General features: G+C 46.5%; 1 protein-coding gene across 1 annotated transcript in view; it reads left to right on the top strand.

The window, feature by feature from the left end:
- The window catches only part of acvr2aa (activin A receptor type 2Aa), a 37,423-nt gene extending 20,193 nt beyond the window's left edge, over positions 1 to 17,230 (top strand). Inside the window, exons 4-11 of the mRNA XM_080535597.1 lie at positions 1,492 to 1,646; positions 8,314 to 8,457; positions 8,871 to 9,014; positions 9,766 to 9,911; positions 10,158 to 10,272; positions 10,611 to 10,749; positions 12,055 to 12,185; positions 13,614 to 17,230. Coding sequence (XP_080391723.1) covers positions 1,492 to 1,646; positions 8,314 to 8,457; positions 8,871 to 9,014; positions 9,766 to 9,911; positions 10,158 to 10,272; positions 10,611 to 10,749; positions 12,055 to 12,185; positions 13,614 to 13,808 — 1,169 coding nt within the window. The 3' untranslated portion in view covers positions 13,809 to 17,230. The remainder of the gene's footprint in view (positions 1 to 1,491; positions 1,647 to 8,313; positions 8,458 to 8,870; positions 9,015 to 9,765; positions 9,912 to 10,157; positions 10,273 to 10,610; positions 10,750 to 12,054; positions 12,186 to 13,613) is intronic.
- The last annotated feature ends 6,373 nt before the right edge of the window (positions 17,231 to 23,603 follow it).

Genomic DNA, 23,603 nt, shown 5'->3' on the forward strand with positions numbered 1-23,603 from the left:
CAGGCAGACAGACAGGCAGGCAGGCAGACAGGCAGGCAGGCAGACAGGCAGACATACAGGCAGCACACAGCTGCTTTTTTAAACCTAGCAACAGGACCTAGGGGGGGAGAAGGAGAGGAGAGAAGAAGAGTAGAAAGAAGGAAGGAAGTAGAGCAGAGCGTGACCTGCTGACCAGAGCAGCTCTGTACCTGAGTGGTGTGTGCCATGTGGCGACCCTAATGCCCTGGGGGTGAGGGTGGAGTCAGGGGGGGTGAGGGTGAGGGTGGGGGGCTGGGGAGCAGGGAGCATTCAGCAGGCAAAGGGAGGGTGTGCTGCTGTGTTTTTTTTTTCAGCTCAAAGAGGCTAATCCGGGTTCTTATCCCGCTTGCAGCTAAAATGGAGCGCTGGAGTGGAGGCGGGAAGAGAGGAGGAGGAGGGAGGGAGGGAGGGAGGGAGGGAGGGAGGGAGGGGTTCCGTCGGGTTGTGGGACAGCATCACGAACAGTGGCCCCTTTGAACCACACAAGTTGCTACCTAATGCCAGTTCAGCTGAGGTCAACTCTCACACACAGAGAGCGGCACACACACACACACACACACTCTCTCTCACATTCACACACACACACACACACTCGATGTCACGCTGGCAGGCGAGGGGAAGGGAAATCCGCCGCAGCCTTGTCACGGGTGCGCGTGCGATTATCGAGGGTGGCCACTCCTTTGGCAACAAGGCACAATCTCAAATCTTTCCACCTCTTTCTCACACACTTAACTTCCCCCCCCCTCTCCCTCTCCCTCTCCCTCTCTCTCTCCCTCTCGTTTTCTTTCTGATTTATGGTTGTGAAACGCTCCGTTTTTTAGGATTCATCCCCAGCGTGTGTGCTCTCGCTGCGTGCAGGAGTGTAGCGTGGGAGTGAGAGATCCCCTTGATTTAACCATCACACTCAGTAACACTAAGCCCAGATTTGGCAGGTTCCCAGAGCGAGCTGGAGAGGTATTTTATTTTTTCGAGATGTGATGTGAGCCTGAGCCAGAGTCGGCCTGATGTGTATCAGCCTCTGCATTTACGGTGACGGCAACGTTTGAAGGCCCAGCAGCACTGTCCACATTCTTGGCTAAGTCGTCATACCGACGGTAGCGTCTTACACAAAAACCCACTTTCAGCTCTCTCCTTGATTTGTGTATTACCTTCTACAATAGCCATTTGTTGTGGCCTGGGGTGGTCCAGTGGTCTAGCACCGCGGTCTACAGTGCACACATATGCCCATGTCGGCATGGGTTCGAGTCCGGCCCATGCCCTGCTGACATGGCCTCTCTCACTTCTTCTCCTCCTTACTTTCCTGTCTGTCTTCACTGTATCTGTCCAATCAAATGAAAAATATGAGTGGGACTGCCCCACTCAGAAAAATAACTTTAAAAAAAACAACAACAATAGCCATTTGTTTAATATTATCTGGTCCTGATCTAATTCGACATCCTCTTCCTGTCTCTCTCCCTTTTGCCTCCCGCGTAGCGACGTCCAACCCGGTTCCCCCGAAGCCCCCTCTCTTCCCCACGCTGATGTACTCGTTGGTGCCCATCATGGGCATCACCGCCATCATCCTCTTCTCCTTCTGGATGTACCGTCACCACAAGCTGGCGTACCCGCCGGTCCTGGTGCCCACGCAGGTAAGAGAAAAACACAGCTTTCCCCCCCCCCCCTCCCCCTTTGTGTCTGATATGAAGCCGACAGTGAAGACGGTGTATGTTGATGTGTGGGATGACGTCGATGTTGTTCTCATTTTACATGTTGTTCTCTCCATACGCCGTGGCGTTAGTCGAGCGGTGTAGGGCCTTATTCACACAACACGTGTCAACAGATGTGTCGGACGGTCCATCTCTTTGCTTGGGTTGTGACCTTGTGAAGACGTGACTTACCTCACCGTATGATAGGTCAGATCATTACCAATAGGTTACGCTCCCGATCTTGAGCTTCGGTAGATTGTGATTCATCAAAGCAGCGTAGTTTTTTCCGGTACCACAGAAACAGTCTGCACTCTCGCTTCCTCTTCACCTTCAATTGAAACAGCCACCGCATCCTCTTCTTAGAGTGTTTCAGAACTACCGTCTTTTCAGGAGATTTATCCCCCTCCCACCTCCTCCATGCCCCCCCCCCCCCCCCCCAATCTCAAGCGGCACCTATTTGATGTGACGTGACAGTGTCTTTACTGTACTGAGCCTATGTGCTGGTGTCTCACACACACACACACACACACACACTCCCGCACCCCCCACCCCCCCTGTCTGTCAGATGAATGCTCACTAAACTAGCACATGAAATATCCATGAAAGCCTGTGCTGTGCTGTGAAGTTAGGCCCCACATACTTGGCACGCAGCAATTTGTGAGTTACAGAGAGACAGGCGCCCCGAAAAAGTGAATTCTAAGAAACAGTCAAGTGTTTTTCACTTTCTTCCTTTCGCCTCAGATACTGGTTACTGATCATCGGGTTATTGGTTTCAAAGCACTGAACAGAAAAGACGCTCATAAAAAATAGGATAGGGACTTGGGATGCTGGAGTAATTGAGCAATGGTGTCACTACAAACGTGCGTCCTAATAAAATATTCAACTTAATTGTCATTGAACAGAGCACTGATCGACGTACTGAGACAACGAAATGAAGTTTGGACACACAAACCCCCCCCCCAGGGAGAACAGAGCAGTTAGGGGTTAAGTGCCTTGCTCAAGGGCACAACGGCGGTGGTAGGCCATCTCCATCCTACCCCATTCGTTTGAGGAGGCAGGCGTATTAGACCGACTGTATTATTCTAGTCCTACAGGAGGTAGTCTACACGACGCTGCTCTTTTCACTTTTCCCGCTCTCAGATCCTCTTGATTTAACTATTTCTATCTCCAGTCATTGTTGTGGCTCAAAGTCCGCCCTGGTTGTCCACTGAGGACGTTCCACCGCTGGGCCAGGGCCTCCAGGCATCTCCATCTCCCTGTGCTGTGGCATTGGAGGGCGTACTGACCCCCCCCATGTCAACCGGTCTCCTAATAGTCCGAAGGCACAAATAAACAGTATATGATATGCTGTATATGACGGCCTTGCTTTGAGCAGTGGAGGAAAAAGAGGAGGAGGTGGAGGTGTTTAGACCTTGTATGTGTGGGCCTCACTCAGTATGGGAGTCCTATGGAAGTACCTGGTTATCATGAGAGGTGGGCATGGAGGGAGGCGGTGATGTGTGTGTGTGTGTGTGTGTGTGTGTGTGTGTGTGTGTGTTGCGTGCTAGCTAGCATGTGTGTGTGTGTGTGTGTGTGTGTGTGTGTGTGGTCCTCGCCCACTCATCATCACCCGCACCACAGAACACTGAGCACAGGAAAGCGTTCAGAGAGGGGGGAGGGGGCGTATTAATAATGCATGCTGCTCTCTCCTTTTTTCTTTTTTTCTCCCTCTCTCGCTCTCTCTCTCCCTCTCTCTCGCTCGCTCACCCTCCTCTGTGAGCTCCCTCCCTCCATCTCTCTCCCCTCCCCCCCACCTTTCGTAGCTATAAAAAGGCACGGCAGCACGCGGGTCAATGAGACATGCCAGGGTTTTGATCAATAACAAGCTATGTTTTGCCGTTAACGCCCGCCCCCTACGCAGCTCTCTGCCATCTACCAGTCCCCTCCTCTCTCCGGCCTGGTTTCTATGTAGCAGCCCTGCAGGAGTCATGCTACAGTATATGACACACTCTACATGAAGGGCTTTACATTCGGTGCGTTCTTTTACTAACAAGTGGAGGTGTGCAGATGCAGGTATGCAGCTTGTAGGACCTACGTGTTATCATAGAGATGGCTCCCACGCGTCTGTGCCATAGAGCCTACAGGGGTCAAAGGTGAAGATGAAAATGTCTGCCTAGCACACACACACAACCATACATACATACATACACACGCACATAAACGCGTGCACGACACACACACACACACACACACACACACACACACACGTACACATTCTGGATAAGGGCTGGATGCAAACCCTGATTGGTCACTCACAGTGAGTGTGCTGTTTGGCCAGGGCTCACCCTCTCCGACCTCCGTTCCCACAGTGCAATGTGATCCGAGAGGGAGGGAAGAGCTTGTTCATTATTCATCAACCTCCTAAAGGCACCCTCTGAGTAAGCATGTCCTTCAACTGAAGGAGGGAGGGAGAGAGGAAGGGAGGGAGAGGGAGGGAGGGAGGGAGCCAGAGAAGAAGCATAGGCTTTTAAACCTACTTAATGTCCCTCTCCTAGTCTTAGTGCCTCCTATGCAATCCGTTCCCCCTACCCTACGTCTCTCTGAGGCGACACAGTAAAACCAGACAAAGTGCTCCAGTCTCTCACTATTCTGCTTACTACCACCTGAGGCCTCCTGTTTAAGTCCGTGGTCAGCCGTATTTTGGAGGCACAGATGTTTTAGCTTGAATTTAATTTTAGTCTTCAAGAAGGGGATAGGCAAGTCTTTTGTTCTCTCTCTCTCTCTCTCTCTCTCTCTCTCTCTCTCTCTCTCACTCTCTCACTCTCTCTCTCTCTCATACGCTCACACGGACTATCCTTCTTGTACGATACGTGCTCCTTCTTGCATGTGCGTGCACACGCGCTCACTCGCTTGCACACACACACACACACACACATGCAAACATGCACATGCATTTGCATATTAAAGCCTCCAACGTAGTGTGTGTGTGTGTGTGTGCGTGTGTGCATGTGCGTTTGTGAGTTACAGAACAAAGTGTGCTGCCTGGCGGTGCGTCGGGGGAGGGAGAGGGACCAGGAGCGTTACAATCACACTCACTAACAGCCATTGCGAAATTCTGGGGGAGTTGTTGGCAGCGGCTGAAATACTTACCGTCAGCTTGTCATTTTTATAGCATCCCCAGGCTGAACACACTGTAATATGCGCACGCAGGATCTGCGTTTGAAACCCTTGACGTGAGCAGCCGCTCATCCCCCTGCTGAACACACCGCTGTGTGACACACACCATCGCTATGTACGGGTTTATCCCCTGAGTATTGTTACTCACGCACTTTGCCTGTATTTTCCTCTGATGTGTGCGTGTGTGCGTGTGTGTGTGTGTGTGTGAATGTGAATTGTGCAGGTAGGTCGGGAATGAATTGGCCTGGGCTTCAGCGCGATTGTTTAGTTATGGGGGTAGGTAGGTAGGTAGGTACTGTAGGTCGGTAGCACAGCTTTGGAGCGCCTGAAGCTTTCTCTCCACCAAGCTAATGGACTCTCTCAGATGTTGTCGTGACTTGAAAACTTGGCTTCAGGTGGAGCCCAGCTCACGGTTGGATGGGCTGCTCATTTCCAGATGTTGGAGAGTTTCCTGTAACAATGCGCCCCCCCCACTCTCTTTCTTCTCTCGTTCACTCTCGCTCTTCTCCTCCTCCTCCTCCTCCTCCATCTCCACCTCCGCCTGAGGTCAGCGGAGCCAGGGTTGATTCACAGGCCCGAACGGGAGCCATAGGTGTACTATACATAGGATATATACAGTATATAGGATTTGTAGAGAATCGAACTCTTTGTTTGTTTTTGACATACGGAATACGTACAGGTCCCCCCCTGTGTTGGCACCGAAGGTTCCGTGACAAATTTAGAATGCAAATGAAATGTCGGTGTCACGGTATGATTGGCGTCCAGATGGAGGAGAGATAGTTCTATCTATGTATATATTTCTAGCTCTGATCCGAGGTTCAGGGCAGGAGCAGCTTAAGAATATCCTCCTCTGGACACAGGTCATTAGGGTTGTTATTTGTTTCCACCTCTCTCTCTCTCTCCCTCTCTCTCTCTCTCTCTCCCCCCCTCCCTCCCTCCCTCTCTCTCTCTCTCTCTCTCCCTCTCTCTCTCTCTCCCCCTCTCTCTCTCTGTGCCTCCATGTCTCTCATGCTGGAAATGTTTCTTTTATGCCTTTTCCCTTAACTAGCACGCCTTTCATATTATGATAGAGGTAAGACAAGTCTGATATCTAGCTAATGGTTCATATTTACGATGGACTGGTTTTAATTGTTTTGGGCTTGATTATGATTCTTATTCTTTTGCATCTCTTGATTTCACCACATCCCCTCCTCAAGCTTGAGCCTACCACCTCTTACACGGTTCATTTCTAATTTTGAGTTCTTTTCCATTTTTGTGATGCTCTATAGATGGTTGTGTTGTGCACGGACACTGTATGTTAAACATGGTGGTGATTGGGCCTCTCGGTAGCATTGCCCAGAATCATTGGGACTGACGTGCATGGACCGACCAGGAAATGAGTCAGTGATGGGAATGCAAGACTGAGCATGCTGTGAATGCAACTAAAGCAATAGTGCCGTGATGGATGTGATGGGCTCTGTCAATGTCAGGAGACCGATGGGCGGGCACTGGAAGGGTAGTGAAGAACACACACACACACCCACACACGCACACACACCATTTCTCACCCAGAGGAAAAGTCCTACAGCCTTGTTTTATAGTTTAGTCCGTACAAGGGTAACCATTCTAAATAGCCCGTAAACAACATTATTGATTCTCCCCGTTTGAGGACAAAAGAGCGGCTCGTCATAACCATGATGAATCTGAGGCTTCGACATCCTTCGTCCTGCCCTGTTCTAAGCCTACAGGGATAACCGGGCCGTAAAAAAAAAAAAACTGCGTCGCGTTCATTATATATATATTTTTTAACGAGTTCCAATGATTGACATCCTGTAGAATGGAAACGTAAACATGACCTTGAGCACTGCGCTGCTGGGGGGGGGGGGGGGGGGGTTCTGGGTGTGTCTGGGGGCGGCAGGGCCGTGGTCTGGGCTGGGCTGCATGCTTAGAAGGCCCAGGCCCTATGGAGCCTATACATGTCACCCCCCCCGCCTCCCCTGTTTCACGTGTTTCCCCTTCTCTCTCCTCATGCCCCCCCTCCCAACACACATTCTTCCCTTTCCCTTACTTTTCTGCTGGCATCTGTCACTGAGGCCATTTCCTCCCAGGTGGTGGCTGTACACATACAATAGCTACATGTACATGTGGGCCCACTATGTGTACACCCCTATGGAGGGAGGGGGGGGGGGGGGGGGAGAGCAACATTCAGACATTATAGGCTCACTTCCCCATGCTGTTTCACTCAGCCACCGGGGGGGACCTTTGACTAACCCCAGCGAGGAAGGTTTTGGATCGCTATCGCGCGGCCTGCAGCCATTGTGGTCCCTCCAAGTCTGGGCCTGAGCAGCAGAGAGATGCACTGCTTCGATAACGCACACGCACACACACACACACACACACACACACACACGCACATACACACAGTTTAGACGGGAAGCGGCTCGTTGCTTTTGCTGACGAAGGGGTATCTGATCAGAAAAAAGGTTGCTGCTCCATAGGAGGTTGCAGGGCAAGGGCACTCACCTCCACACAGCCATAGGACCTCTGCGTCTCCGCCGGGCCAGGAAACCCACTACAGGTCCGACATACAATAGACCCCCCTCACAGGCTGTTAGACCCAACCCCGCGAAAGGTCAGCCGTCGGTACAGGCCACCAGAGAACGACAACGCTATCAGTCTGTCATCAATCGGCATCATCGGCCTGCCTTTGTAGTTCTCTTCTTCCTTGATCCAATCAGAAGAAAGGTCTCTCTTTAGTACCAGGATGAATAGCTGTGATAGTAGGGCAGGTTTCCATGTACCAAAGTGCAGTCAAAACATGAAGGCCTAGAATCCCAGTCTGAAAGACGGGACAGTTTACCCCTATTTCCTTCACGAAAAACAAAACACCCCAACCACCCCAGCCACCCACCCACCACTCTGGATGCTTTCAAAAGAGAGCTGGGGAAAGCACCTGGACCGTATATATTCATTCTCTCAACACAAACGAATGAGCATCGCTGTTGTAGAACTCCTGGGCTGCCGTGACGTCCCCCTGTCACTCAAACTAGGTCAGTCAGGCCTCCGTCCATCCAGTAGTCCAGAGACAGAGGTTGGTGATTAAGTTTAACCAGCTCAGGACCTCCCTAGCCTCTGTAAGCTAAGCCCCTTCTGTCAAATCGTCATATACGCCCAGGCCCAGCAGCTGCTCAGAAGTTTCCCTTTTCCCCCCAACTTGAGGCTCTGTGCCCTGCAACCGGGCGGCCATTTTGGCTCCTTACTGTTGCCTGGCCGTGTCTCTCATTGCAGAAGACCTAGTCACAGTCGATTCAAGGTCTCTGTGTCACTCAGATTGCGAAATAACGTGCTTGACGTAGATTTATTTTTTTCTCTCTCTCTCTCTCTCTCTCTCTCTCTCTCTCTCTCTCTCTCTCTCTCTCTCTCTCTCTCTCTCTCTCTCTCTCTCTCTCTCTCTCTCTTCTCTCTTATCTTCCAGGACCCGGGGCCTATGCCTCCCTCCCCCATCCTGGGACAGAAGCCATTGCAGTTGATTGAGATCAAAGCCAGGGGGCGCTTCGGCTGCGTGTGGAAGGCTCAGCTGCTCAACGATTACGTGGCTGTCAAAATATTTCCCATTCAGGTAGTGTGCAGAGAACAAGGCCAGCAGCACGGAGAGGAGGCAGGCTTTCCCTGCTGCTTTAAGGGGAGCGTCAGTCTTAAAGCTCCAGGCCTAATCCTTCAGGGCTGACCAGGCCCCTTAGCTTAGGCCAATCACTAAGCCTCCACTGGCCTCAATTGACCACTGAGCACTGGGCTAACGTGACACCACACTCAAAGACAAAGCAGATACTGTTTTAACTGTTTGGGGGAGGTTCTGGAATGTTCTTGTTCCCCTTATAGCTTGTATACATCCACCATCACCGTGTCATGTTGGGTTTTAGGCATTATTTTGACCTCCAATGACTTGGCTACTGATTACTGAGTAGCAACCGTCCATTGTTGCCCATCTGATACGGTTTGTGAATGGTTTTCTCGTCTGTGTACGGTCCTCAGGATAAGCAGTCATGGCAGAACGAGTATGAGATCTACAACGTGAGTGGGATGAGGCACGAGAACGTGCTCCACTTCCTCGGGGCAGAGAAGAGAGGCACGAACATGGACATAGAGCTGTGGTTGATCACAGCCTACCACGAGAAGGTAAAAAACACAATAAAACAAACTCCCCCTTGTGGCCTCAGGACCTCATTACAAACACAATGGAAGACTTGAACTGACTCATGTCACATGAGAGTTTTCCCAGTAGTCATTTTTACTGCCGGAAGACTGCAGATGTTATAGTGATGATTCAGACCTGATTTGTGTCGATGTAGATTTATGAGCTATGTCATTCTGTTGACTCAATGTCGTCTCGTTCACATCAATGTTGTCTAAGTTCCAATACTGATATCGCCTCCTTCATCCATTCCTTTACTTGTTTTTACCGGGTCAGTTGCATACTGCCTCCTATTAGTCACTAATAAGATTACCTAGGCCTAAATTAGATGTTTTCCTTGTTATACAACTCTTAATAAGTGCTAACATAGCTAACTCTGTCTCTATGGTTGGGTAAATCTGCCCCCTACTGGTTAGAAGTAGCTAACTCAGTTGGTATCACTGTGTGTTATGTTGGTTGTCTTGTCTCTTGGTGACAGTTTTTGACTCTCCCTTTATTTGCGTTTAACGTAGTAGTGTCTTTGTGTAACTCCTGTCTATAACTGTTCTGTACTGAATCATCTGTTGTGTGTTGTGTGTGTGTGGACCCCAGGATGATTAGCTGCAGTAGCAACAGCTAATGAACTAAAGTAATCATATTCATTGGATTCATGCATTACTACATCACTCCGGGGCTTGTCGATGTGAGGGTGAGACACTATGGATTAAGTGAATATGTATTTATTTATTTTTCCAGGGGTCGTTGACAGACTTCCTGAAGGCCAACATATTGTCGTGGAACGATCTGTGCCTCATAGCTCAGACGATGGCCCGCGGCCTGGCTTACCTCCACGAGGACATCCCTGGCCTGAAGGATGGCCACAAGCCTGCTATCGCTCACAGGTGAGAGAGGTCACCTGTCTAGCTACCGTGAATCACTCATCATTAGTCACCTTCCTTTTCTCACGACTCCGCTCCGTCTCAAATCAACTCCAGTCCTTTCAGGTCGACACAAGTGCACCGCTTTTCGACCTCCGCCTACACTCACAACAGTGATGAGAAAAACTATTCTAGAATGTTTTTAAAAAAGGTAACTGATTTGTGAAGGTTCCTCAATTGTGTGTGTTGCTGTTTGTCCTTCCTCCACAGGGACATTAAGAGTAAGAACATCCTCATCAAGTCCAACCTTACGGCCTGCATCGCTGACTTTGGCCTGGCCCTGAGGTTCGAGGCGGGGAAGTCAGCTGGTGACACACACGGACAGGTAAGAGGAAGGTGTCTGGAACGGCTCGGAGACTTGTGTGTTGAGATTGCGTGCGTGTTTTTGTGTTGTATATTCAAATGTTGTGAAATGAGTGTTTGGCTAAAAGGTCAGCGCTAATCTCACAAATACATATTGACATGTATATTGTATATATTGAAGTATATTGACATATTAACCTGTTTGTCATAAGCGTAACTCTGTGTAGCCTGTTCGGCCAGTTGGAGATCCTCAACAACATTTGCATGTTAACGGTCAACAAAAAAACCGTCCGCTTATGGAAATTGATGTAACTAATGGGGTTGGTGATGTGTTTGTGTGCGTTTGTGTGTTCGGTCCAGGTGGGCACTCGGAGGTACATGGCCCCAGAGGTCCTGGAGGGGGCGATCAACTTCCAGAGAGACTCGTTCCTGAGGATAGACATGTACGCCCTGGGGCTGGTGCTGTGGGAGCTGGCCGCACGCTGCAAGGCCGCCGACGGTAAGAGAGCCCCCAGGCCTTGCTGCTCCTCCCCCCAGGCCTCGCTGCTCCTCCCACTACCAACGCAACCACCAGTATGGAGATATAGACACGGGGTCTCACTTCTCACTCTCTCCTTCCCACCAAGAGCAATTCCATCCATTCCATTCAATAAAAGATATGAGCAAAGGGTGGCCTGGGGGTGGTCCAGTGGTCTAGCACCATGGCCTACAGTGCACACAGTGTCAACATGGGTTTCGAATCCGGGCCTATTCCCTGCTGACATGACCCTCTCCTCCTTACTTTCCTGTACTTTCTTCACTGTCTCTGTCCGATAAAATAAAAAGATATAAGAGTGGGACTGCCCCACTCCAGAAAAATAACCTGCAAGGACAATGGTCTCAGTTCTCACTCCCTAACCCAGCCAGACCCTAGAACAGTAGTTTGTCATGCATGATGACGACCAGGGAGGCTGGTGGGGGTAGAACGATCGAACGACGGGCTCATCAGTGGCCTCCGCTGACGATGACCCTCTGACACAGCAGCACAAAACCAGGTCAATACCCTGCTCCATGAAACCAGACACTAATCTACACCTGACCCCTGACCCCTGATCCAAGCTTCTATAGCGCTGGCCTCAATCTCACTCCCTCGAAGGCTGGTGTGTATGTGTATGTTTTCGTCTCGGCCCAGCAGTTGTATCAGGAGCGTTAGTGGTAGGCTGGAATCTGAACATACACATACACACTATCTGATCATACATACACACTATCCGTCACTGAAGCTTGTATGTCCAGGTCAGAGGCCCCCACCCCTCTGTGACCGGGGGTTAGGGTTATCGATTATTATTAGTCCGTCTGGTTCCATGAAGCAGTGTTGGCCTGGGGACAACCGTTGTTGTTGTGACGGGGGGCGGGGGTCATCATGCAGAACACCAGATGTGACCTCTGTAGTGATCAGGGGGAGGGGGGGGGGGGTGTCAACTCTGGGTGAGAGTGGTTGCAGCTCGCAGGCTCAGTAGAGGACCGACATTGATGAGAGACCAAAAAAAAAAAAAATGCATTCAGAGGACAACCGTACTGTCTGTTGCGACCACTGTTTGACTCCTGTAAATCATGTATTTTGTCTGAAAGCCGTCCTCAAATGAACTCAAAAGTGTTCCTTATTGATTGGATTCAATGAACCAGCGTTAAGTGAATGGGGGGGGTTGTACAAATTGCTCAGAGTTGTGTGGAGGTTAGTATATAACAGGGTGTTATTATGATGTTTTATTATTATCGTCCTCCTGTCCTGACGTGTTCTGGTGTGTCACCTGTCCTCGTCCAGGCCCGGTGGATGAGTACATGCTGCCCTTCGAGGAGGAGATCGGTCAGCACCCGTCTCTAGAGGACATGCAGGACGTGGTGGTACACAAAAAGCTGAGGCCCGTGCTCAGGGAGTGCTGGCAGAAACACCCGGTGAGTGGAACGAACACACACAGAACACACACAGGCACATGCACACACACACACACAGAACACACACAGGCACGTGCACACACACACAACGAACACACACAGGCACGTGCACACACACATTCAGAACACACACAGGCACGTACACACACACACGTCTTAGCGGTCCATCGTGTTCGATGATGACGCTTGCTCCAAGGGTGGGGTGGGGGGGGGGGGGTTTCAGCGACACTGCCGCTGGTGCCACTTCTTCTCGTGGGCGTCGAGTCCAATCCTTGAGCCGCACACCCGTCCGCAGATGGTGCAGGGGAAGCCAGATACCGGGGGGATTCCAACCGCCCACTGGTGTCGTTGTGTGCGCACACACACACACAGACACATACAGACAGAATGCAAACAGGCGCGCGTACACACACACACACACACACACACACACACACACACACACAGAGAGACAGGTACGTGTACGCGCGTCCACACACACACCCACCCTCTGTGTTCTTTACCCAGCAGCCATAGTAGTCATGTGACTGGAGAGAGAGATAGCCATGACCCAAACTACCAATACCCATAGTCATGATGCAGCGGGTTACACAGTCCTGTCTAAGACAAGAGGAATCACTGCCCTCCTGTTCATTATATTTACTCATATTGGTACTGTATTTTTTGTCTTGAGTATTGTTGTATTGTCGTCTTGCTGTTGTATGTACTGTAGCTTGTTCAGCATGGCAGAATACCAAGTCATGTTCCTAGTGCGCTGCACATGGCGAATCAAGTTGAATTGAATTGAATACCCTCTACTCAAACCCTATCTTCGCCCATCTTTAGTATCTCCACCATCCATAGACCACCAGACTCAGGTTAAGGTTAATACAGTAGTAGGAATCTCCGGTGTCTGTAGAGCATCCTACCCATGGGCCTGCAGCAGACGGCTATTGATTGGGGGAATGATACGCTCTTTGCGGCCTGATTTGCCTCCCCACCCAGTCTCGAAGATAGTGGCCATTTCTGTCTGATATTGCTGCTGAGTGGCCTGCTTTCTCACAGCTTCTTGCACTTATCACCGATCATCTGTTTTTCAGGCTCAGTCGGGCTATTTCCTGTCCGCCGTGTCCCTGTGACAGTAGATTAGCTCAGATAATGACGTCTGCCACCAGGCCCTGAGGGGCATCGTGTGTGTCGTGCCCTTGTGTTGTAGAGGTTAAGTGTGTGTGTGTGTGTGGGGCACTTAAGTGGCGTAGTGGATTAAGCGCTGACCATGTACCGCAGGGTTCCCGGTTCGATTCCAGCCGCGGACATATCCTGCATGTCATCCCTCCTCTCTCTCTCACCCATCCTTCCTGTCATAATCTCTACTGTATCTGTCATTTAAAAAATTAAAAAGTGTGTGTGTGAGAGACTAACTGTGTGTGTGCTGTCTCCTCCTCTAAGGGTCTGCTCATGCTCTGTGAGACCATCGAGGAGTGCTGGGACCACGAGGCGGAGGCGCGCCTGTCGGCGGGGTGCGTGGAGGAGCGCGTGGTCCAGATGCAGCGGATGACCAACGTCACGGCGCCGGAGGAGATCGTCACAGTCGTCACCATGGTTACCAACGTGGACTACCCACCCAAAGAGTCCAGCCTATGACTAGGCTGAGGACCAATCAGGGGGCTGGAGAAACGGACCACGGACTCAAACTTCCTGAGCTAGAGAGAGAGCCACTGTCGATGACTCGTTCGGATCTCCGTCAACTGATTGTTATGAATGCGGACCTGTATTCATGGAGAACCTGGTTTAAACTGGTCTATTCTGGTCTAAACTGGTTCCTGGTGCATTTCTGCAACATGTGTGCCTAAAGACTCAGGCCAGGGGTCCTTTTAACACGTGTGAGGGAGGTGGCACGATGGACACAAACAGAAAACAATCAGCCATCCCTCACTGGACAAACACTCGCGTCCAGCACTCAACAACGGACAGTCATTTTAAAGTTGACCTTTTGGCTGATATTTCTCTTTTTTAGCAAAAGAAAGGAAAACGTACTTCCTGGACATACTTTTTTTTTTCTAAGAAAAGGAGGTGTGGACGGAGAGAAGAACCCCACACAAACACAGTTCATTTCATTTCAGTATATAAAAAAAAGGGCAACTTGGTTTTTAAACACATTTGCTGTTTTGTGTTTCTATGAATGACTATTGTAATGCCAATAAGAAAACAGCTTCTGAATGTCTGTGTATCGCTGCTGTACATATATCAACAGAGAGAGATAAACAGCGTAATCAAGGTTATTTATCCAGACCTGCCTCGCAGCATTTCTTTAGAATAACCATCAACCTCTCTCAACAAGGTATACCTCAGTTTCACATCCTACAAATAATGAATTTTTCCTTGGTAACACTAAAGACCACTACAGAACATTCATAAAATGACATGTTTGGTATTGAAGCTTTTTTCAAATTATGGGGAAAACTACTTTGAATATGCCAACGAAAAAAATGGCCATTCACAAACCAGTGTTTCTGCCTTCTTAATTTCTCTGTTTATTGTATTTCTATGTTCGCCCCTGCTATTCAAATGTGACTGTGAGCGTTGTTGTTTTACCGGCAATTTTAGTCCATTTATAAACACGTTGAGAAGAAATATCCCTGAAAATATGAATATATTAGAGAGAAAAAATAAATATTTAAAAGCACTTCCCTTTTTAGGTTTGCGGTGTCCACAGAATATTTAAGACGCATGCCTTTTTTGTTTTGTTTTGTCGATTTTCTCTTCTTTATTTTCACGATAAATTTTTAGCCTCTATTTAAAAAAGCGTGTGACACTGGTGTCGGTTGTGGAAACCCTTTTTGATTTTTAAACTGAAATGTCTACGATCCACTGTAAGGATGTCGCGATTCCTCCCTTCCGTCTGTGGTACTTTATGTTTGTAGTCTGCGATTTTCACCGTATTTCAATACGTCTCAGGAAACATACATCACTCTATATATATACTGTATATATACAGCCCCCCCACCCTCTCTCTCTCTGCTTTGAAGCTCTCATTCTCGTGCCATTATTTGGTGACACCTTAGTCGAGGGGTGTTCAAGAGGTCTTTGACAGTTGATCGTCTTCAGGTGTTAGTCTATATAGAGGAGTTTCAGATCACAACCGGTGTTGTGCGTTCATTGCTAATGTAGCCATCATGGAGTCTGTATGGGATGTTGTTTTCCCCTTCAACTATTGTATTACCCTCAACAACATGTCCTCTCCTTTGGCCATGTGCTGTTTTAGTACACAGTAAAGAAACAGAAGACACAACAAAAAAGGCCAATTGCATTTTTTTGGGTGTGAGATGGGCCGACGCTTACGGTTCTGGTAACCCACTCTGAGGTGCTGAGTACCTTACCACAGACTTGCTCTGCTAGCGTACTAGTCCTGCTCTGGTACACGTTCCAGCTTTACTGGCGGCTCAGTTCTGTCCTTCTCTCCATCAGGCAGATCTTGGTTGTCCCACAAACAGAGAGACTTTCAGGGATATATAACACTACACTTCTACAGCTTCTACTCAGTTAATTGTATGCAATCGAAGTTGGGACAAACACCTGGCACCAACTTTCACTTTCACACTGTAGCGTTTCTGTTTTTGTTGTTTTCAAAATCTTATGAAATCAAAGTTTTGTTCTCTGACTTAAGAACTGGTATATATTCTCTGGCCTCGGGCAAGCACTATACGGACAGTTGCCAACTCTGTCGTGCAAGGACATGGACTCATAGTGGTCGCAACAACAACTCCATGGGATCCTATGCTTCAGTAAGGGTCGGTCAGTCCTAGATAGCATCCTTAGGACACCATCGAGCTCAGAGGACTCTTCGTTCTCTGATTCAGTTGGCTATGGAAGGCTAGGCTGTTGCTTGCCTCTCTGTATCCAGAGCCATTCAGTGATATCTGGAAGTGTAGATGCAATGGGAAGCCAACAGAGGAGTCTTTGAAAAAAAGCAGGGGAGTCAAATTTGCAAGTAACGGTGGCCATTTTGATATTCCTCACTCTTTATCTGTAGCACTAACGCTAAAGAGGAAAGTCAAATTAGGCGTGGTATATGGAAGACATTTATATCCATATTTTATTCCATAATATCTTCTCTCTTTTTTAAACTGCTGCTGTGCAAATGCTCTATCCCCTGAACAAATGGTATCCCTCTGACCTCAAGATTGAGGCCCTGGTTTCTTTTACTGGATGTTAAACACAACTACATTACATGTTTCTTTGACACCATCTTGTTTATAAGGAGGCACATATTATATGAAATCTAGCCTACATTTTACCCCCTTTAACAAAAGCCAAACCCCCTCTATGACGTTAGCAGATGACCTGATGGAAAATGCACAGTTATGTACATATGAATGTTGTTTTAGATTGTGATTTTAGCATGAGGTTGTTTTTTTTTATGGTCTCAAGATGAAAAAGATAAGAAAAAAATCCTTTATAATGTTAATATTCCAAAAAAAGATTTTGATGTTGTTTATTTTATATAATTGTATTTTAAATTGTTTTATTATTAATTTATGACATGGCCCAAATGATGCTCACTTCCTTTTCTAGGAAGTAGTGTTGTTTAACACTTTACACACTAGTAAAGGCTCCTAGGATTGGCTTGTTGGTTACCGTTGGTTACCTCAGACATCCCTGCTGGTGCTTGGCATTCTCACAACAGTGGTCATCGGTGTTGAAGGCAGATTGTAACATGGTGGTTCAACGCTGTGGGAATATGAACTGGGATTTGACCAGCAAATGGGGGGTTTTCTTGTCATACTTTCATGTTATGGTGACTCACATTATTTCTCCATTACACAGTAGAATTGATGTCACTGATAACTGAGGTTTTGTGTTATCTATCTGCCGATTATTCTCATCCTAAGGCATCAATAAAATGGCCATCCTACTATCAGAATAAACATGCCATCTTTTCCTTTGTTTTGCGAGTATTTAACAAACAGTTTCAGGGCTTGGTTGGAAGTGATTGTTAAGTATTGTACAGAAGAAATTGTATGCTATTTCTCCCCTTAAAAATAAAGTATAGTGACTGCTCTGCACAGTGTTCGCTGTCTGTTTACTGTCTGTTTTTGTCATGCTTTTATATAATACACATTTAGTATGAATCTGTTTGGTACAGTAGATTTCAGCAGTGTGTGTGTGTGTGTGTGTGTGTGTGTGTGTGTGTGTGTGTGTGTGTGTGTGTGTGTGTGTGTGTGTGTAGCCATATGTATGGAACATTCAGATAGAAATGTGCTGATGTTTATCCACTACCTATGCAACCCCATGAATGTACATAAGGCCACGAATCACCGTCACACCTGGGCTGATCTAGACTGGAAAGACTGAGGGAACTGAACCGATTCATACAGTTTTCCAGTTGTCTGCTTGAAGTTCAGAAGGAGTACTCTTAATTCAGCAAGAATCTGTTATGGTAGATTTCAGCACCCCAATGAAGTGGAGAGCTCCATCAGACCACTAGATGGCAGCAAAGCCCATCGAATGTCTAAGATAAAATCTCTTCTCTGGGAACTGACCTGATGGCTCGTTGACTGGCCCTACAGCAGACTCCCCACAATCAATCAAACGTTGCATGATGCCTCTCCTCTCCGGCGATGAATACATTGGGAATAGGGACCAAAACTACTGTTGATCAAATATGTTTTTCTGCTGCAATACAACACTAACCGAAGGAATGCATTTGTTGTACCAGCAGGATGACTAGATTCCAGTAGCATCCAGGAGGATTGTAGATATGGGGGAAATGCACTATGACACCTCTATGATCGTCTTATGAACCCACATTTGACACACTCAGCTTGTGATTATCAGAGTTGATACACGACTACATGCCCTAGAATTGTTATTGTTGGTACCGCAGGAGCCACTGACTTGTATAATACACATTTAGTATGAATCTAGTATGTTCACAGCACAGCTACACAGCTACTAGATTGTAATCAAGTGTAATACTGAAACACAACTGTGAACATTTCAAACCTGCAAACTGCGACACTTTAAATGAATGTGCAATAATACTATGTGCAATATGACAACCCTTGTGTACATAAGGTTCAGAGATAGGAAATGTTAGAATAGGTATAGCATAGCATAGAGTACAGCACAGTGTTTTATTTGTATAGTATAGTATAGTGGATAGTGTATATAGCCTTTATTTATGTAAACCGGCTCTTTTCCCTTCTTGTTTTTTTTTCCTAGCACCAGGGGAGCCCCCCCCCCTCACAAATGTCGTTGTTTGGTACCTGTACTGTATTAATGACAATAAAGACCATTCATTCATTCATTCATTCATTCATTCATTCATTCTATGATCGTCTTATGAACCCACATTTGACACACTCAGCTTGTGATTATCAGAGTTGATCACGACTACATGCCCTAGAATTGTTATTGTTGGTACAGCAGGAGCCACTGACTGACCAGCAAAGTGTGGCAAAAGACAGCGTAGAGACTCATGCATTGTTGCAAGTAGTAGTATTATTTGTATTAATTGTATTTATGGAGATGTACAGGGACCAGAGAGGCTTCACTCATGAACCTTGCAAGTCCAACTTGGTGCATGCTGGGACACCCTTTTTTTTCCACCAGCACCAGCTGTCGCGCATGCGCAATGTGGCTCTCCCATCTTTTTCTATCCCAACAAGCCGAGAGAGAAACAGCCAGGGATCTGCAATCGTCTTTTTTTCCCAAGGAATTTAAACCGATTTTTTTTTAGATTTGTTTTATATTGACGTATGCATGTAGGCCTATGATCCTATCCAAGCATGATGTGGACTGTTAAAAAAAATAGAGGATATAATATGGCGACTGGGATATTTTACAGAGGTGAATTTCTAATCTAAAGCCTTCTGTTTTTCTGACTCTTCTTGCTTCAGCAACAGACAGATCTCTCTGCTTTGGGTCTCTGTCTCAGTTTTGTGGCCCTGGATCATTTTTGTAGACATTTCTGGGAACAGTGTCTTTCTTCGTTACATGTTTTTTTATTTTTTTGCTCTGTTTTAAGCAAAAAAAAAAAGATCGGTCCAGTAAAAAAAAGATCGTAATTTTTTCTCTGTTTTTTTTTTTTGCAAAGGAAAAAGCTCACAGAGGTATGGTGGGTACTACGATCAGTCTCCACATCTGATCAAATCATATCATGTGTATAGCTTGTTAGCTTTACCAGCTAGCTAAATGTGCTAGCCCCAACTAATGTTAGATCATATGATCAACGAAAATAAATGAGATTATTATGCTTTTTTTTTAATGCCAAGCAGGAACAACTTGTTCTGTTTTCATCAGACCTAGTGTCATTTGGGCTCGTGAACATTGGCCTCTTGCAGATCTTTAATGTCGCCTATTCTGTCATTCTTAGCTGTCAGTGTCAGCTGTAGCCACTAGGCTTAGCTAAGTTACACAATTTTATATAAGAAATCTAGCTTAACTATACAGCCAAAAACGAGTATATTGGTGAGATGCATAAAAGTCGATTAGCAGATTATTTAGTAACCTTATATTTAGCACAGCAACTTGAGAATCAGGATCTTTAGTGCGTGTGCTGCCTCTACTGTACTGTTACTGTATCTGGCTGTTTATTGGGTCTGTCTCTAATCATGTCTGTCCATAATTGTGTCACCTGTGGTCCTTTTGCTTAGAACAGTTGTTTTTGTGGACCACAGTAGGGAAGTTAATAACATTGCTTGGATGTTCCATAGTTTGTTTATTTATGTATTTCTTATATTGGGCTTTATTAGTAATAAAGCCCAATATAATCAATTTATTGGGCACCAAGTTCACTCTGACATGGCAAAAATAGATGAAAAATGCAAGTTGTTGTCTAATAATATTAATAATATTATATAATATATAATATATATAATATAATATAATATATAATCATATTAGACAACAACTTGCATTTTTAAATCTATTTTGCCATGTCAGAATGAACTTGGTGCCCCATAAATTCAACCTGATAGTATATTGGGTATATTTTTTCATTCATGATGGCAGGGAAAGTGTAGTGTTTTTATTTGGGGTTATTAGTTTTGAACATGACTAATTAATGTGTCTGATATTGTTATGGACGCTGCTGTTTCTCTTATGAGTCTTGGTGCCATCTGACGGCTATGAGCTGCTGTAGCAAACTTCCTTTCTGACAGGGAATGAAATCTCAGAAGCAGAGATGTATGGGACAGAGAGAACAGAACATTGCTACACTGTCTGTGTCTGGAGAGCGATGGTCTTATTCTAACATAACATGAAGTGACCATATGGAATCAAGAAAGGTTCTTTTGGATTGTCTGGGGGTTCCATCTCATTTACATAGGCCAAGCTAGTATGCATGTACTGGTGACATAATGTAATGTAGTGTCCTGGGCTGCTGACCATGCTGTTTTTAACCTAGTGAAAGTTAATAGGATTCTGTAAATGAGGGAAAAATAATGCTGAAAGGATTGCTCCAGCAACTGAGAGCTCATAAATATACTGTCGGAGAGAGAGATAGAGGTTGGCCCTCACGTAGCACAACAATACATCCTGCTGCTTATTACTCTCCACCTTTCATAAATCCCATGTGTGGATGCTGCTGCTTAGCGCTTTCCCCATTACAGCACCATGACCAAAATCAATTCAATGACATAGGCCTAGGCTATACTGTTTATGGGGGGGGTGGGAATCCTTCATATGAGAGAGAGAGAGAGAGAGAGAGAGAGAGAGAGAGAGAGAGAGAGAGAGAGAGAGAGAGAGAGAGAGAGAGAGAGAGAGAGAGAGAGATATGCTCTCACCCCATGTTCTTTCATAAACAAACACTATGATCCTGATATTGAGGTTCTGTTGTTGCTTATGAGGAAGTGGTGTGTCTCGTTTTAATCTGGTTAAAAGGTTTGTCTCATTAGCTCACCTGATTCCCCATCTGGGGCCACTGCGACTGTCTCCGTACCCTGAATATGTACAGTGATGCAATGCTTCGACATGAGTAGAAATGAAAAAGGAGTGAGCTGGCTTTCTTTTTTGTGTCCCCTTTAACTATTCTAACACGAGGATATTTCAGATAGGCTCTGTGTGGGCCTTTCCAGGCCACATTTAAGATCCTCTGTTCCGTCTTCTTTGCTGTGTCTTTTCTTAATCATTAGGCATTCTGTTGATTGTTACTGTCATAGTATCACCAATGTGGAGAGATACTGATACTGTGTCTCTGAAACAGTGGGTTAGACCTAGCCTACATGCTTGTGTGCCAAAATATTTGGCTCTGTTGAATCTACTAGTGAACCTCCCACTCCCCTTCGGGACCGTGCTACCTTGCGTCCAAGACAGCCTGCCCTATTTTTCAACTCACTCGGTTTCCCTCCCAGCTATGGAGCATTGGTGGAACACTGTAGAGAGCTCTGCACTCTCTCTCTCTCTTTTGTGGCTGATTTATGTTCTGAGGCAGTGGTAGCATACTATATTCTGCAAATGTGCCTCAGCTTCTTTGCGACAGAGGCAGGGTGAGAGCGACTACAGTACAGTGGCCTTCTAATGGCACACATTCAGCAGGATTTCCATAATAGGCAAGGCTTACATCTCTGGTGATTTAGTTGAGATTGCCTTATCTGTTGTATGTGTCGCAATAACGGACAGAACAATTGAACACTGAAATCGGAAATACTGTAGTCGCTGCTGCTGCTCTTCTCTACCCTCTCTTTTTCAGAATATCCCCAAAGGTGATGACGGTGCCACAACACTTCTACTATCACAGTTGTTCTTGCATACTACAATAGGCCTAGATGGAAGCAATCTTGTGCTGACGTGTGCGTGCTGTGATTTAGAACCAAGCCGTATGGTATTGGTACCCAGACGAAAAGCGCCTGGTCTGCCTGCTATTTGCCTGCTAGTGCCTGCTAGTGCCTAGCTTTAATTCCCAGCATTTTCAGTGTTTCACGCTCGGCTGTGTGTGTGTGTGTGTGTGTGTGTGTGTGTGTGTGTGTGTATATATATGAGTCATCTGTCAGAGCAGAGGAAATGCACAAGCGAGCTAGCGTGATTCACACTCGGTAATGCAATATCAGAGGGCTGCTTTTTATTTCACCCCCCCAGAGTTACGGATAAGTTCTCTGACAGGCGGTTCGAGACGACCACCACCACCACCGTTATGAGACACAAAGGGCTGTGGGGTGTCTCAGCTCTCTGGCCATGGCAACCCTAGTGTTACTATAACAGCAACACACTCTCCCACAGACTCAGAAAGGGACTCCACTCAGCTGTCGATATAGGCTAGTGAAATTAAGAGCGTTCCTACATTTTCATAAGGCTACCTGACGAAGACCTCAAGACTTTTTTCTGACAAAACATTGCTATTAAACTAGACTACATGGGAGCATCGGCTTGTGTGCTGGTATTCTCTTTCTTTTCATGTGCTATTTTTGTATGCTGCACTTGCAAATAACTCTTATGTGCGTATAGTTTGTACACTACTAAGGCTAATTAGGCCGCCCCTTGTTGGAGCGGGAGGTGTAGTGCTGTAATAGGTCTAGTCTTGCAAGCATACTTAGGTTTACCCGCACAGAAAAGAGATTATGGTAGCAACACTTCCCGTGTTGCGGTAGCTTTATCAGGCTAATTCGCAGAGCTTGTAGTCACGAAGAAATCACCATACCATTGGTCCAGCACGGCTGTTGCCGGGAATATAGCTGCTATAGGGCTTACTCATAGTCACCACCACAGCGAAAGGCTTGTCTATCTACCCCCCCACCCCCCCACCCCCCCCACCCCATCCCCCATTTTAATCAAGCCTCTCGGCCAATACCTTATGATGAGATCACCAGTGGCAACAAGATGGTAATATTCCCTCTGTGCATTCTTTATTAGTTTTCTGTCTGCGACAGCCATTTCTTGGGTAGGTGGATTGTGAAGGGCACCGGTATTATTATTTTATTTTCCCTTTTTTATTGTGTAATTTCTTTACCAGAGACCTGCGTTATCTGTCATAGGAATAGTTAAATATGTATCCTGTCACTTCTAATACCATCAGACATATGACTTTGATCTAATATCATCAGAAATATGTCTTCCATTCCAAATGATCGAAAATATCGCATGCTGTTGAACAGTTGGTTTATACCGAATAGCTGTTAGAATGTCTAAATGACGTTCAAGACATGTAGTACATAACAAGGTTGGTCTTCATGACAAGGCTATTTCTTACAAAAGAATAACGGCATTGGTATTTTCACATCATCTATGCAAAAACTGAATCTGTTTGATTCTGTTAGAACATCAAAGGAATGCAAGACATCTGATGATTGAGATTGACAGTATCTAAAGTATTTTGTGAATTAAGGTTCTTGTATTATACGACCTGTGTGATATATTTGAGAGAGAACGATGAGGTTTGACCGTGTTGTCTCTCTTGTGTTTTTCCACAGGTAGGAATATAAGGGACAGTGGATCTCCAAT

Source organism: Nansenia antarctica (assembly GCF_963989245.1).
Source record: "Nansenia antarctica genome assembly, chromosome: 7".
NCBI classification, from domain to species: domain Eukaryota; kingdom Metazoa; phylum Chordata; class Actinopteri; order Argentiniformes; family Microstomatidae; genus Nansenia; species Nansenia antarctica.